The following is a 17,217-nucleotide window of genomic DNA, read 5'->3' on the forward strand; positions in this document are numbered from 1 at the left end:
CAAACCGATTTGAAAAAGTGTATACCAAACAATGAAAAGTCCTTTATTGCCATCAGAACATGAGTGAGAAAACCAGAGACAAAATCTGACAGAGTGAGGAGTCGACTGTACAACCAGCATCCACAGACACACACAAAACACGCGCACACACACACGCACGCACAGCAGCCTTTCAACAGGACGTGAGGGATACAGATACATAAGGGAATACAGTACTCACACAATGAGGTATAAAGGCAAACGCAAACATACAAGGGTTTTTTTCTCCACGCAAACCCATGCGACCGAAACCAAGGTACAAATACTCAAGTGCTCGTTCATCCTCTAAAAACACAACGTACAGGTGAGCAGAAATGTGTAACAGCAGCATCTGGGTCATCTCCATTCAGCCACACTCCCATTCATGTGTCTCTCAAAACCTTTGGTCATGTGGACGCTCGCTTGTCATGCACAATGTTTGCCCTTTTTAGTTTAATACTTGATGAGATTCAAAAGGAATGGGTCCCTTCCCGACTCGTGTGTCCACCGATAGAAACTGGGATGATCTGGGCAGATGAGCGTGTGGTAAAGAGGGGGGGGGGGATTTTTTTTTATTTTGTGTTTTTTTTTAATCTTTCTCTCTCGTCAAGGTAGAATTTCTACTTTAGTTGGACATTCAATGTGTACATTAGCAGCAATTCTAGTGAATGAAACAATGGCTTTGTAAGTCAGATTAATAACACCCTTTCCTCATGCACAGGACAGGCACCACCTACTACTTCAACTAAAGGCCATGCAAGTTAGAAAAATAGACTGCAAACTCACAAGACAGAGAAATCAAAGTTCGTCTCCAGTGAGGAAGATGATTTCACTTTTTTTATTTCATGTCAGGGTTTTTTTTTTCCTAAAGATGTGGAAATAGCAACAAAAAAACTTGAGAGCGGTAACCAAGACAACAGTAACAACACGAGTGGAGAGCCACCCAGGTCTCGAGTCCCTCTCTTACTCCCATTTGCCGACCCAAACTGCCAGGTACAAGACAGACACCTCGCTCGTTTATTTCCTTTTCCAGTCCTCGACTTTGTGCCATGCGGGCGACCACGCCGACGCACCTAGTGTGTGCGCCTCGTGCGTATATGTGTGTTTGTGTACCTGTGATTGTGGGCCTGTGTGTCGTGTGGCTCTCGCGTCATTTGAAGCTGTCCCCCATCCCAGTCTCCAGTCGTCTCCCCTATCGTCCCTAGCAACACCCCCCATCCTAGAAAAGGTGGTCGCCCTCGTGTGCATCCGGAGCCGCACTGGCTGCGGAGGTTCGTCAAGACACTAGTGTGGCTGGAAGCACCGCCGCCCCCCCCCCCTCCTCCTCCCAGAGAAAAGTGGCACGGTATTGTTCTCTTGGAGTCTAAATCTAGAGTTCGAGTCTGCCGTCCGTCTGGTCTCAGCCCGTCCTGTTAACTAGGCTACACGCGGGTGCCACCCTCGAAAAGACTCAAACAGGTGAGAGGAGGAAGTGACATCACCTGACTCCCCCTCGCTCTCTCTCAGGCCCGCTGATACATAGACACGCCTCACCAATGCGACTTGACCAGGGATACGTTTCCGTTAGTGGCCTCGCCCCCTTCCCAGTTTGGGTTCGTTGTTGCCAAATCTCCACTTTGCACGCACGCATCCTCCCTCCCCAGCGCTGTCCCTTCCACGCAGGACAAGCGCCTTGAATTTCGTGTTTGGCACCAGACTTCTCTCTCCCTCACGATGGCCGGCCACTTCCTCTCTCTCTCATCCTCTTTTTTATTTTATTTTTTTCTCCCTCACAGGTTTGTTCTCTCATTGGTACCAAAAAGAAAAGAAAACCTGGAAATACACCTCTATTTTTTTTCCTTCCACTTGGGAAACAAAAACAAACTAAAATGGAAAAACGCAAGTGTTTTTTTTTTTTATTTTATTGTTTTTTTTTCAAATTCAAGGCACAATGTCTATCAATATTCCAATCCGTCTGTCTCGACTCCCAGGTTCAGTGTGCGAACATCGCGTCACATAAGCTATTGGACTGTCTTCTCGTACGCCACTCCCTACAGCTTACATCTCTCTTGTCTGTACTTTAACACTGTTTAGAGACGTGTCTGTTTTGGTTGAGAGAGCGACCGCCTAGTCCAAACCAGTGATAAACAATGAACAAAATTAACAGAACAAAAAAAAAAGACACAAATAAAGACAACTGTCCAAAAACAAGAACAAAAAAAAAAGGAAAAAAGTCTCGTCCTGTTTCTCGTGTTTCGGTATTTTTAAAAATCAAGTCATATCCACCAGCCCTTTTTTGGCAAGCTAGTTGTTGTTTTTTTTAAATAAGCACTACGTACTGATAGATAGGATAGCATACACCGTTAACGTGTGTTTTTAAGTAGATGCGTTTGTCGTTTTTTTGTACTTTTTCACTCTCATGTATGAATTCAGGTATTTTGTCAGGTACTTTTCACTCATCTGTTTAAAGGTTTAAGTTAATGCAAGCAGGGACAGAGTTTGCCATGGAGTCTTGCTCTAGACTTGGGTTCGCCCAGGGGTGGGGCCCGTCTCTTTACGAGACCCCGTTGACCAGGGTCAGTGTCTCGCTGGCCGAGGTCATGCCATTGCTGGGGGAACGCTTGGCGGGTGGTGTCTCATCCTTCTTGGCACTGGTGCCGTTTTCCTGCACGTACAAACAGAGGGAAAAAACGTCTTATAAACTGATATGTCAATACAACTATGGCTACAGCTGGGGTATCCATAGCAACGAGGATGCTTTTTCAAATGAAAACGGAGTAGTGTGGATGTGGCCTTAGTGTGTGTTTGTCTGTACCTTGGGCTCTGGGCCAGTGTGGTTTTCCTTCTGGGGCAGGTTCTGTCTGCTCTGGGACTCAGGACGAGATATGTAGTCGGCAACAGTCACTGAAAAACATAGAAATGCGTCAGCTAGAATGAGGGTAGGGGTTACATTTTGCATTCACTGTAGATAGAGATTCAAAATGTCCAGTCTTTAAGGTAGAGTACCTGCACCAGTGTAGCAATTAACATCACTGGCTGCTTACTTGGTATTAGTTTAAATGGAAAGAATCAAAGCTTATATTGATACACAATATTCTGCTGATTCCTAAGAGGTAAATGTAAACAAGTTGGTGACTCACCACTCTCACCAGGCTGTCTGTCACGGCTGGCTGAACCTCCCTCTGTACGGCTGCCACGGTTACGGCGGCGACGGCTCCTGTTGCGGCGCTGTGGTCGCGCCTCATCATCTAAAATCCAAATGAGGAAAATATGGATTACTTTCTCTGATAATGTCAGGGCCCATAATTTATTCTTTTCTTTTTTGTTGGATAGATACATGTGAGGAGGGAGACAGGAAACTTCATACTGTGGATATTGGGAGTGTTATGTGGCATTTGTTGTAGCCCGAGGGGGAAATAATAAGACCCTGTAGTTCTCACCCAGTCCGTTCTCGCTGGGGGCGGCCTGGCTGTCAGACTCTGCAGCAGCATCCATTACGCTGGGCTCCTGGTCGTTGCGGCGGCGGCGGGAGCGTCTGCGGCGGTCTCCTTCAATGAGGTCTGCCTCAGCTAGCTCTCCTTCACCTTCCAGCAGGGAGTATGGGTTACTGTCTGGGTCCCTCAGCACTGAAGATGGAGATAAGATTGTCTTGTTAAAAACTCATGCTGGTAATATCATTCTACAGGTGATTATACAGACAACTCTACAGTTTGGTGGCTTAACCTATTAAGACTTGACGAAACATGTGCGTATTTATCGTTAAGACCTGGTGAGAACATTGGGTGCTTCCCTCTTTAGAGCCAAATTGGATGTGTGCACTTTTCAATTGACGTCATTGTTTTCAAGACATGTGACCGATGAAATGCATCCTAATTTACAAAGATCCTTACGGTACATGTGAAATGCATAACGGGATATTTTAGTTTTTATAAACATTGCCAATCATGTCAAACCCTTAGGTTTAGGTGGTTGTAAATGCTTAGGTTTTAGAGTGCATTTCTATTTTAAAGGTTTTAAGACCGACTTCTATAAACACATAACACAATTGACTAATTTCTAAAACTTTTGGACCATATTATTGTTAAAATTACTTAGTGACTCTAATTCTGAACCCATTCTTCCACTCCACTGCTGCAAGGACTACTTGGGATAAGTTCTCAAAACTCACTAACAGAGTGACATTTTGACACACAACATATAACCAGTAATCTTGAGTGTCAGTTTGTAATCCGAGGTTTGGCTCTGATTACCTGAGCTGATGGAGTTGGAGGGCTTGGACCCTGGCCCCCCGCGGCCTCGTCCTGAGTTGGTGCCTCTGCCCCTGCCCCCCCGTCGGGCGCCTCTCTCATCTCCGCCAATGCCACGAGGCCGCTGGTCTCGGTCGTTGACTTCCTCAGACTCAGAGGCGTTGGACAGCTCAGAGTTGGTGCCTGCATCAAGCAGAGGCAGTTCATGTTAAAGGCGATAATCATATGTACAACGACAATACATTTCTATACAATTACATCTCTTACCGTATCCAGAGTACTGGCTGTTGGAGGCCCTGCGTCCTCTGCCGCGGCCGCCATAGGTGCGAGACGTGTGGAGTGAGTTGCTGCTCTCGTCCGTCAGGTAGCCTTTCTCCCGTTCTCCGCCTGGGCCGCCGCTTCGACTGGCAGGAGCGCGGTACCCCACCCCGATTTGACGGAGCTGCTCGTCGATCTGGAGACGTTCCATGCGCAGCTGCTCTACCTCCTACAAGACAAGGACAGGGAAATAGAATGAGCAGTGTGTATTTTAAAGCATGTTCTGCGCATGGTTTATTGAGATGTTTTATAAAAAGTTTCTTACACCTCCATGTCAGCCTGTTGTCCAATACAACAGAAGTACAGATTAGCACTTCTAATAAATTATAAAAATGCATGAGGAAAGAATGACAGCTATGCCAGATATTTTTTAGCTATAAACATGTTAAATAGACTTTATCCTCACCCGCATTTGCTGAAATGCAAGAAAAGATCCCTGAGTTTCTTCAGCTTACTTACAGTGAACATCAGGGAAACTAGGCATGCAACCTACTATTTAAATGAGACGATCTACACGCGGAGTGATAGAGAGAATCATCCTGATATATTTCTATTTGTTCAGTTTATAACATGGCACATGAAAATCCTGTCATATCCATGAAGAATTCTATGTTGAGCCACAATATTAAAACTCGTGTACTGGAGGCCTGTGCTTCAATTTGAGCCTGTCATTCTACCACTAGGGGGCAGTCGTCCAATCTGAATGTGAGTATTTTGAGGAAACACTCTTTTCTGTTGAAGCACTGAACAATAGCAGCCAACCCTATTTTACAGTTATCAAGTTTAAGAAAAGCAATAACGTCTGTAACTGCTATCCTACTCTTCCTTGGGTCCTTAACATTACAAATTCCAAGTGCAAAGATAATAAGATGAACCGTTCTTGAGATATGTCTTCCACATACAGACAAACACATTTCTGGAATTAGTAAACAGATGTAGCTTGAAAATTGACAAACATGCAGCTATTCATAATATGAATTGCAAAGAAAAAATGGAACTGGAAAGAAATATTAGAATAGGAGATGGGAGGAAAAATTCAATGAAGGACACAAACTGATTAGCAGCTAACATTTTTTAATAGCACGTCCATCACCACAAAATATACTAATATGCCTCAGTCATGTTGGAGGGACTGTGGGTTGGTAGAAAGATAAGCAATTGAAAAATCACAGGTATCACAAGGTATTATCATAGATCGTATGATTCTGTATACATCTTCATGTGTATTTTGTCTAATGTATGGAAACCATGTGTACAACCAATGGCCTCATATAATGCAATTGAAAAAAACAGGCCAGAGTTATGTTAAACGACACTTCAAGACATCTTTTTTAAGGGGCTATGTTTTGGGAGTTTCTCACTTTCCAGCCATGCCCCATGAGCCATCTTTATGGGTGAAGGGGTGGGTGGGTATGAGGGTCTAATGGCAGCAGTGCACTGACAGCAGTTTTCGTGCCGTTTCAGAGGTGGGTGCTTTAGAGGAGGAAGGGGGGGGGGTCTCACTTCACAGCGTGACAGCTGCCTCCACCAACGACAGCTGAACCTCGAGGGAGGTGTGAGGGAAGTGAGGCTGGGTAGCAGAGCCGTGGTGGGGAGGGGTCCGGTGTTATTTTTGGAAGCTCAGGGTCCAGAGAGTTGGTAATCTAAACTCCAGTGTACCCTTCACCCATCTCAGAGAAGAGGGGCTATTTATAAAAGCACATGAGGTAAGGGCAACATGAGGTGCTCTCATCAGCAGCTTTCCACGGTTCCCAGTAGCCCCTGACCCCACAGTGTCACATAAAGGAAAGTTACTTCTAAGAAACACTTTTCCGCTATCAAATGCCCAAAAAAATGGCTGCATTGTTCAGAGGAAAGGAAAGATACGGCCAAATGTCACCTGCACAGATTTTGTTTCGGACATTTGATTTAGTAGAATGACTGTGTGTCGTTTTCTGAGCAATGATATTAAAACTTGTGTACTGGAGGCCTGGGCTTCCATTTGAGCCTTTCATTCTACCACTAGGGGGCAGTCGACCAATCTGAATGTGACTATTTTGAATGTGACTTCTAAAAAAACTTTTCCACTATCAAATGGCCCAAAAATGGCTGCATTGTTCAGAGGAAAGAATGCTGTAAACATACAGAGTGACAGTGAAAAAGCTCATGCTGCCATCTACTGGCAAATCACTTACCTGGAGATAAGACACGTGGTATTCCAACAGGGCCTGAGCATTGCTGATGTTCTCTTTCGTTCCAACAAACACAAAGGGGACCATGCCCTGAGAAAACACAAAGCGGGAGAGAAATGAAGACCTGAGATTTTTCGGGCAGTTTAAACATGATTTTGAATAATGATTGCCGTCCTCTGGGCGATATACCACTAGGAACATTTTAAGTGGTCAATTTCAGACCTCAGCTTTCCAGAATGATAGGTGTGCTTCAGAAACTAAACACACGTAGATCACATTACAACAGGAACATACTGTATCTGTCCCATCAGAGTGCCCACACACGCCCAACATTACAGTGTGGCAGTGGGCTGTGTATACTGGAGGCAATGAAAACATAAGCACTGTGACAAAACAAGAGGAAGCAGCAGGATGGTACAGCGTCACAGCAGACAGCACATTGGGCACGACACCCTGCTTTCCGGAGAGAGGTGGGTGGGAGAGGGAAAGGGGGGTGGAGAGATTTTGGCGGACTTGGAGATCAGTCGAACGGTCCATTCACCTCTTTGCTGCTGGCAGTTTCCTCCCTGACAGCCGCCTGCCTGCTTGCCTCGTCCCGGGGAAGCTTTTTGTCGTTGTCCCCCTCGATCCTGACGCGCACGACGCCCGACTTGTCCACGATCTCCTGGATGACTTTTCCGTTCTTGCCGATGACTTTGCCTGCGCGAGTAAGGAAAGGAAACACCAAAAGAAAAAAGGAATGGTAAAAGACTCATATGCGTGGTAAACAGGAGTATGTTATGGGGATGAAGTGGTCACAGTTGTCACTGTCTAAAATGAGCTCCCTCAGGAACGTCTGTGTCGCTCACTCACCTACAAGGTTCCTGGGTACCTGAAAGTAGTCTTCTTTGAACTCAAGAAATTCTCTAGCCTGCCTCACTGCCTCTGGGGTCTGCAACACAACACATTCATTCATTCAACCATATTACACCAAAGCATATCTTTCCATGCACTGGGACAAGCACAAACGTGCCCGAACTCATAGGCGGTGTACCTCTCCGTAGATCCTGAATGTGCAGCTTTCCTCCTCCAGCTCGATAGCTGTGACACCAGGCACCTTCCTCGCCTGCTGTATGTTGGCACCGTGGGAGCCAATGGCGAGGCCCATCAGGTCCTCCCTGACCCGCACCTCCTCCTGGTATGCGGACGCTAACTGCTTACTCGTCTGTAAAGGAGGGGGCAAAAACTTGGTGGTCTCGCATCAAATTGAAGTGCATTCGGCAAGAGTTTGTGCATGCATGTGAAGAGAGTATGTACCTCCAAGTGTTTGGTGGCCTCTTCGTTGCGGGACATTAGCATGAGCTTGGTGCGGATGCTGCGAAAATGCATGTCACTCAGGAGAGTTGCACGCTTTACTGTGGTTTCGTTTGTGGACTGGGAGAGAGTGTGAGAAAGGAATTAGGTTACATTTCAAAAACTTAGTTATTACATTCATATTAAGAATTCTGTCATCATGTCTTAATATTGGCATATTGCTGTCCATGTCAACGTAGTCACTGTTGGTGCCAAACAGGTTGGTTTGAGGATTTCTGAAAGTCATCTCGTGAGCATAAAGCAAACGTCGTCTCATACTGGTTTCAGAAATGTGACTGAGTTCTGTGAACTTCAGTGGCCTTCAACAAAACCAGCATATCTGAATCCATCCTTTGGGATGTGGTCGAATGACTGACTGGCAGCATAATTTCACAGAAACTATGTGACGCACTCATGTCAACATGGAGCAGAATCTAAAAGGATTGTGGCATCAATGGCACAAAAAGGAGAGAATGGTTTGAGAGGAATGTAAGGAACTACCCAGTTACAGTAATGTGTTCTGAATAAAGGGCTGTTTGAATGTATGTGGCATGATCTTGATTAAGATCTACAAACCTAGCCACATTTTAGAAAATGCTTCACATGCAGTTCACTTGATGAGCACATTTCCTTCATCTCTGGCTATCAAATAAGACCTTTATCTTGTTTGTGAAGTGAGACCCAGCTTGAGTGTTTATTCAAAGTACTTACCAGCACAATGAGTTCATGTGTTTGGGCACTGTAGAAGATGCAGTTGGCTCCGATAGCTTTCCTGAACTCTTTGTGAATGTTGTCATTTGCACAGCTGTCGATAAGAACAATCCACAGGAGAGTCTGCCTCATTATTCCGTTGGCAGCAGCGGGACATTACAACAAAACTCTTCACCGGCAAAAACTTGAGACTTCGACATTCAAAATAAATGTGTGCAATCCTAATTTCTGTGCCAATTTATAGAGATATCTACAGTATATATAACCTGACATGTAAAGACACTTACATGTCCCTCAGGTCTTCTGGGACAGGGACGGGGACTTTATGAAAGGAGGTCCGAGAGGAAGGGCTGTTTGGGTTGAGTGGTCTGATGCGCTCCGCTGTGACAATCTCGTTGTATGTGGCCTCACATGCTGCGTATTCGATCACGTAGAACTGAAAAACAGCACAAGAGATTGTTTTTGTAAAATAAAACAGGCAGAAATATAGAGCACAAGACAGTCAGACAGCTTATATAACCAGCATGTGCTTGTACGAGGCAGAACTGCTGTATTTAATCTAAACAAAAATTTTGAATTCGCTGTCAAGGTGAAAATTCATTTCCGTCACCTCTCAGGTTGAAAGAAAGTGCCTGACATCAAAATTAATATAATCTATAGCTTTGTTAATTGACTTCACAGAGGTATTATTGTTTGCCCTTTTCTTATGTTTCGGAGAAAATGTGAGATGAAACAAAGCAGTAAGATACAGTGGAATTAAAAAAGGTGGACCAAGTCAAAGTGGGAGCATGAAAGAGTGAGGCCGGGAGATGAACGCTGCACACTACATGCTCAGAGGATGGTATTAGAGCCATCAGTCAATGCTAGACATTCCTGCAGGCTCTTATCAGACTGCTCCAAATAACAGCACTACACCAGCAGCGATTCCCGTGGCACAGGAGCACTGTGAAGCATGTCCTTTCCATATCCCACTGACCCACTATTCAACCAGAGTGACTCACTGTACCACCAACGCCGACTTAAGTGCTACTTCTATGGGATGGTTCCTGTCCCAGGATCGCATTCGATTCAAATTACAAACCTTCTAAAAACAAGTTGGCTTTTCCCCCAAATAGGAGACGAAGAAGACATTTTAACAATGTGCTAAGAAACTCCAGGCATTGTTATTGTGTTATTTCACCTTGCCAAAGACACTTATGTTCTCCAACCCTGCTAACTTAAAGGACGCATGGAAGTATGTGGGTAGCGACGGATACATCGTTTGAAACAGATGCATCTCTTTTCAGACACATAAAGGGGACATAAATTAACCGTGAGGCTCCTGGCTGTGTGGTCCTAAGCTAGCCTCCGAAACATTTCGATGTTGATTTTTTGAACATGTCCAAATTTTAAAAATTGCTGTCACAAAGGTTTAGTTTGTCTTGTTGGTGTCAATGATCTCTCCCCCAGCCCCTGATCTAAGCAGTTCTGGTTTCTAGAACGGGAAAGTGTTGGGGCTGCTCTGAAGCAGTTTTCCTGGCTGTCAGATTAGACACTGACTCTTAACAGTGGCCTTGGACTGCTTTGGGGGAATATGGGTACAAAAAACACCAGCACTTGTTGAAATGATCTGAAAACACTTAAAAATAAGCAAAGTGTGCCTGTTGAGACTGGTGCACATCCATTCTGACACAAGTCAGTGTGCAAAGAAGAAGCACAAAAAAAAGGGTAATTTAAAAGGTAGTGTCAGACCACATCAGGACATAAACCCTTAAAGTCATTACCTAGAATCTTAGAACAGGTCTATGTTCATGCTACATAAAGTATACAGCAGTACTCAGAGCTCAATACAAGTTACTTGGAATACAACAGAACGCTGAGGCAACGCAAAAGATAATTTCTTCGCTTACCGATTACCGATTATTAAATACTAAGACTGAGAGGAAGCTAGCCTGGCTGGATTTCATCCCTCGCATAAGGTATCATCTTCTCAATATGAATCCATTTCAATGAAATACACTAAAACTCAGGGAACTAAGAGTAACTTAAGCATGCCACAGCATCCAAGGCACTGTGAAGATTAGGATAAATTAGGCACGATAACAAAAAGAAAAGAGAGGTTTGATGTGTATTTAAACAACAGGACAAGTAAACAGCATTCTGTTGTTCTTTGTGCTTCTCCACTGTGGCACTTTGGTGTTTGAATTAATGGGGACATGAACATGTGGGAAGACGATTTTGTACCACTATGAAGGCATGACGCGTGTTTCAACAGTCACTATAAACTCTGCTTTCAACCATCTGTAAATTAAGTTCTCATTGTTTTCTATCTTTAACTGGGTTTTCATCATGTTTTCTTTAAGATGATATTCCTCTTACCTCCCCCTTCATCATTCTGACTCGCGCCAGCCACCAGCCACATGGCTCCTGCTCGTTGGCCCGGGAGTAAACCTGTGAGGAGACACACGCGGGGAACGACAGCTGAGTTAGAGACAAATAAACACTACTACACAGCTGTTGCACTCATTAATCATGTTTGCAGTGGAACACATGAAGCCAGGAACATGGTCTCAGCTATATATTAAGGAAGCAAATGGCACATGACTGAAATCCCACAAATCCACTGTCTGGTGATTACTAAAGCAGGAAGGATACATAGTGCACAACCATCTCGCTGAGAGAGAATGAAAGAACAAGGAAATGTTTTGGACAATCTGAAGTGGTACATAGCTGTTAATATTGAGGTGATATAATATATAGTAATTGTTGCACACTTAAATATATTTCCCATAGTATAACTAAGAATTGCCTTTTGAGTACTTAAAGCTTTATGTACTAATTTCTAGATTTATGATATGTACGGTAGAATTGTTATTATTGATAATGACAATAGGAGACTTGAGTGTACAGCCTTTGTAGTGAATTTTTTTATTTTGGTCACATGTCAAGAAATATATTTAACTTTCACAATAGCATTTTATATAGATAGACGACTCACCTCCACTTCCTCCCCTTCCCCAATGTCCTTGTTGTAGTCGGTCGGAGGAGGCAACCGCACGTCACTGAAGGGCAACTGTCTCTCTGGCTGCCAGCTGTTGCAAAACATCAGGGATGGAGCACAAACATTTGTCAATAAATTCAGAAACAGTTTAAAGCTTTTATACTCAAGATCTTTGGCTCTTCTGTCATGTCAGAATTGTGCAGGCATGAGTGCATCTACTGCTCACTGCTCTATAGCATATTGGAGGCAAAAATAATAAATAATAAAAAATAAAAAAGGCCCCATTCTTTTTAATGAGTAAGTGGACGGAGATGTGTCTGAGCAGTGCGGGACTATGTTCATTGTATGATGTTAACCAAGAAATATAAATGTGGAGTGCAATAAAGTTCAGCAAATGACTTGATATTATCACTCCAGACAACATTAAAACGGGCTCATTTCTAGTGTTCTTTTCTTTCTGAAATCTGGATTCAAACACAACTTTCATTTAAGAGGTGTATAACTTTCATTATAGACCAGAAATGTGTTTCATTCATTCACTATCTTATACAACCAACTACTCCAAGACCTCCATGTGCTCAGGGAAAGTAAATGGAGACTGGTGGTGGTGGTGGGGGGGGGGGGGGGATGACACATGCCCCCATATTGCCACTCCTCCCACCCTGCATACCTTGGGCTACTATTTTTAGGGGCACCCTAATCTACACTGTGAGCCAAGGAGATAAAGAGGGACAAGAGGGACTGGTGGTGGGGCCAGGAGTATAGGAAAGCATGCTATTGGGATGGCAGGGGCAGGAGGGGTCAGAGCAGGAGGTAAAAAAACTGTTAAGAGATGTGTATGGACAGCTGCATGCCAAGCACAGGTGCTGAAGGGGACAATTTTGAATGCCTGGGTGAATCACCAGATAGGGTTAGTCGTTCTCACTCTCAATTACCGCAGTTCAGGCCTCATTTCCCCATGTAAGGGCCATTCATCGTAAAGCAGACATACTCTCTGAGAGAGATGGAAAACTTACTTATTTTCAAATACAATTGTGAGTGAGTCTTCGTGGACATCTTTGATGAAACCCTGAAAGAAAAGCAGAGAGAAAGATTTTTTTTAATCTCAATATGAAGAGAAAGTGGTGCGAGGTGTGGGGCTGCAAGCACTGGATTCAGCATGTAAACAACACAGACGGCTGGCTTGTGAGCCACGATAGACAACACCGACTGCTGCTGAGAAAAAAAAAAGATCATCCAAGGCTCCTTGCAAGCCAAGACATCACTGACACAATTCTCTGGCTGTGAATTCTGCGTTGGATGAAGTGACAAGGAACACTGACTCCTCCAGACAGCACCGGCAGCCTGTAAATCTCCCTCACACAGACACACACTTGCATTAATTCATACACAAACAAATTTGAAATGTGTGAGCTTTCTCTTTGGGTGCATGTTGGAGGACAGTAGTCTTTAACATGAGGGCACATGGTTGGGGGAGGTGGGCACTCATGGACAGATCATGCGACAGCCCAGAGACGGCTCTTACAACAGACTCTCCCCTAAAATGTGTTGCTTAGCCATCATGACCATCAACAAATCTGTCACGGGACACCATAAAACTTGGACCATCACCCCCCTCAGCAATAACGAGACAGAGGGGGAGAGTGGTGGGTGTGGCGCGTCTCTCTGTGTGACACTACTATATATGGGACAGAATGGTCAGGCGGCATCATCCAATTACAATCACGCATTTGGGGTCGGGAGAAGGGGACGAGGCATTCACCTGCTGGGAAGGTGCTGCCTTTGCACTGGAGGAGCTGGCTATGGTTTCAGCCTGGATCGGGGGGGTAATGGGTATGTAGACACATTAGGGTTTCCACACCCTTTAAGAAGCCCACTCTCACTACAACTCTGAATATCGATCACCATCACTGCCTGATGCTGGGCCATGGTCCTCTAGATGGTATCTACATCTATTCGAGTCAGTGGCACAAGAACCGGACAACTTCTGAAAATTAGCCAGCAGTGTCGACGGGTCACTTTAGGTGACAGCTGCATTCTGCAAGTACTACCAGGTCAAAGGGCAGGCAACCCCTCTCTCACGCATTACATGACTAGAGAAAAAGTGGGGGCAGCAGGGGGTCACTGCCAGCTTCGTAACAACGTCATTTCAACCTCATGCCAGCAGTCACATGCTGGTCCATGTGGTGACCAGGGAGCTTTAGGCCGATGAGATGGGGTAGCTGCATCCTCCCCACATAGGTAGCCTGTGTGTTCAGGTGAATTCATCTAAAATCAGCCTACAAATACATAAATAAAGAGGGAGTGATTTTGTCAATGTAACGTGACCTCACTTATTTGGTCTTTTATCACTTTGCTGGTGTGTGCTAAGCTACAAAACGTCCAGGCCTTTACCAGAGCATAGTGCCACTTTCACAACAGGTGCTGTGATGCATTGACGGGCTAATAAATAAAATCCTGATTCAGAGTTAAAATAAAAACAGACTCAATGTGACACCAAAATTAATGAGGTGCCTTTAAAATGCAAAAGTCTTTCACCCTGTGTGTCAATCACAACATGAAGGGGGGGAAAGCAGTAAAGCTTTTGCCCCAGTTTCTCCTATCGAGGACAACATACCTACAAGAATATGACATTTGAAACGTCTCAGACACAGTTAAGAGTCCATTTCATCCTCAAAATGAAAGTCGTGAGATAATGGACGTAATAGAGATGAGTGGAAAGTGTCCATTCATGCCAGAGCTGAAATGTCACCCTGTAAAACAGAACGACAGGTGAAGCAGCTTGAGAGTAAATATAGGCTCATCCCTAACCCACCATGTGGCCGGTGGACCCGCTGAACAGTGGAGGACAGAATGGAGAAGAGGGCAACGTGGAGAAAACAATGTTGTTAAAGTGAGAGAAAACTAAAAAAAAGGAGATGTCAAAAACTTGAGGCTTGACATCTGGGAGATAAGGAATAGGGTTATTTACCTATCCACACTACACCCATAATTGTGTCACTCAGATTGTGTCAGACGTTTAGGTCAGATCCCATGAAATCAAAAACTAAACCACAACCTACAATGTTCACCAAGATCAAACTCTATGTGGCAAAGCATGTGATGAAATCAAGCACAGAGGCTGAAACACAGCAGCAACAAAGACGTCCAATCATGTGTCTGTTTGGAGGATACGAAAGTGTAATTTCGTTTGACGATGAGGGAGAATTGAAACAGAAAGCGAGGACGTGGGATGGGCTGCGAAACAAATGTGAAGTATGTCAGGTTTGATGTATTATCTCATGTTTATACGTAGGAAACTGCACAACAGCTGCCTAATGAGCCACTCGCATGTTTTTGAACGTTTGCTTCCCATAATTCAAAACAATATGCTATGGGTAATGCTATTTTAAACCTACGGGAATGTATTTCTTATAGTGTAGCCTGTCATAATGTTGATATTAACTAAAAGCGACCAAATACAGGCCATACTTGGTGATGGCAAGTGTTCTTAGCTTAACTGCTAGCTGACGCTAGCTACCCACCCCACAATGGCCATCCCCATTAGAACGGAGAACCATCCTCGTTTGTCAGCACCGGACCTGAGCTAACGTTAGCCGGCTGGAGGACAGCGAGGACTGGGTTCCAGAGAACCAGACCTCACGGCTTCACATGGAACCAAACTTTTATCTGCGACAGCTTTAAAAACTGCGACTGCGAGCAGGTTACCTTGTAGAAGGCCCCATTCGAGCCGCGAACTTCCACAGCCAGTCCGTCCATACTGGTCGGTAGCTCCCCACAGCTGAGCTTGTCCACAGGCGTCACGACTCCCGGCGAGTCGGGCAGCGGCACCACCCCCAGCTTGGCCGGCCCTTCGCCGCCCTCCGGCCGCTTGTGGATTTCCAGTGTTCCGGGTGGAGGGAGCGGGGCAGAGGTGAAGGGGTTGGGGGGAGATGGGTGTGATGGTGTCAGCGGCAGCGCAGAAGCGGACCGCTCTCTCTTCCAGCAGCGGCAGCCGGGTGGGAAGCTCCGGCGTCGGGGGTCGTCGGGACGCGGGGGTCGGCGCGGGGCGAGCTGTGCGGCACCGCCACGGGAAGCGGCGCAGGCTCGACGTGCGCGGACGGGAAGAGCGAGCTAATGATGCTACGGCAGGAGGATGCTAGCTGACGGATAATTAGCTGGGAGGCTAGCTATCAACACCTCGGTCCCGTCCGTTTTCGCTGGTATGCTAGCTGGATAGCATCGGGTAGCCTGGCTTGCGTGCTGGTGGCTCGTGAGTGGCGCAGTCGCTGCGTTGAAGTGTGTCACGGGAGTCGTCACCGGGGGTCGGTGCCACTTCCGTCGGTGGTGCGGCGTGCGGTGGCGGTTCTGTCCCGAAAAAGAGCGTTTGCGATGCACTGCCGCCCGGCGACTCCTTCCTCCAACTACCCGTCCCCTGGAACACACGCCGACAGAGTGAAGCAGAGAGGGGCTGAATGACCTCCAACACCCCACCCCTCCGCACAAAACACCCGCCCACTAGGAAAACCAGGCCCGCGATTGGCAAAGCACCTCGACAATCACCTGTAGCCTTCGTTAATTGGTTTAGTAAATAAGGGCTGGTCCCTGCGATGGACCAATAAAAAGCAGGGAATCGCATCCCAACCCAATCCATTGGTCTCATCCCGTGTCAGTTACAATGCCTGCTGAAATTGACTGGCTCGCCACTCATTTTGCCCACTCATTGATGAATGAGCAGCAGCAGCCATTGTGTAAACAGCACTATGGGGAAGTTACTACACATGTTGTACATCACATGCTGGAAACAAGGAAAAGCAAGGAGAGCATACAGAAAAGTTGGGATTTCTTTCCAAATCCACAACACAGTGGTCGCACATTGTGGTGGTGGAATGATAAGTGCAGATGTGTAAAAGTGTGTGGACAAAGAGAGAAAGCGCAAGGTTACAAAACACCAAGATTGCAGCAAGGAGAAGACCAGATATGGGCTAGAGGGCTGCTGAGGGGAGACATGTGTGAGGAGCTCACATGAGAGGTCAGAGGTCACAGTGGAAAGGCACACAAGTACAGGAATATACTCACAGCTGTGAAGACCCCATATTCAGTGTGGATGGGAGGTGGTAGGCCTGCTCACTTCATGTTTTTTACATGTCAAATCAACCCCTATACACACACACACACAGGCACGCACACCTCCTTCAAACTTTTCATTGTAAGTGGTGGAGCATTTATGGGCACACACATATATCTACAACCCCTCGATAACAACATGAGACACTTGCTCGGTGCGCGGATATAGAATGTGGCTCTGTCTGTTCTAAATTAAGCCCAGTACTCATTCATACCATGTTTACTTCGTTTACTTAATTGACAGTTACTTGGAATTGCAGCTGTGAATTATTCGTTTGTACGTTTTAGTAAAGATTGGACATATCAACACAGTTCACTTTTCCATGAAGAAAATAAGGTGTAGGAAAAAACACTA

The 17,217-nt window shown here is 45.5% G+C and overlaps 1 protein-coding gene across 1 annotated transcript; it reads right to left on the reverse strand.

The window, feature by feature from the left end:
- Positions 1–1,337: 1,337 nt before the first annotated feature.
- Positions 1,338–16,177, reverse strand: fxr2 (FMR1 autosomal homolog 2). The gene is made up of 17 exons (XM_061066692.1): positions 15,465–16,177; positions 12,773–12,825; positions 11,754–11,847; positions 11,135–11,206; positions 9,064–9,212; positions 8,777–8,870; positions 8,030–8,146; positions 7,767–7,937; positions 7,586–7,664; positions 7,275–7,432; positions 6,737–6,823; positions 4,512–4,731; positions 4,248–4,427; positions 3,438–3,623; positions 3,138–3,245; positions 2,813–2,901; positions 1,338–2,662 (listed from the first exon to the last, which is right to left on the reverse strand). Exons 1-17 carry the CDS (start codon positions 15,513–15,515, stop codon positions 2,552–2,554), a joined length of 2,019 nt encoding a protein of 672 aa, XP_060922675.1. The 5' UTR covers positions 15,516–16,177; the 3' UTR covers positions 1,338–2,551.
- Positions 16,178–17,217: the final 1,040 nt, after the last annotated feature.

Source organism: Limanda limanda, chromosome 22 (assembly GCF_963576545.1).
Source record: "Limanda limanda chromosome 22, fLimLim1.1, whole genome shotgun sequence".
In the NCBI taxonomy this organism is placed as follows: Eukaryota; Metazoa; Chordata; class Actinopteri; order Pleuronectiformes; family Pleuronectidae; genus Limanda; species Limanda limanda.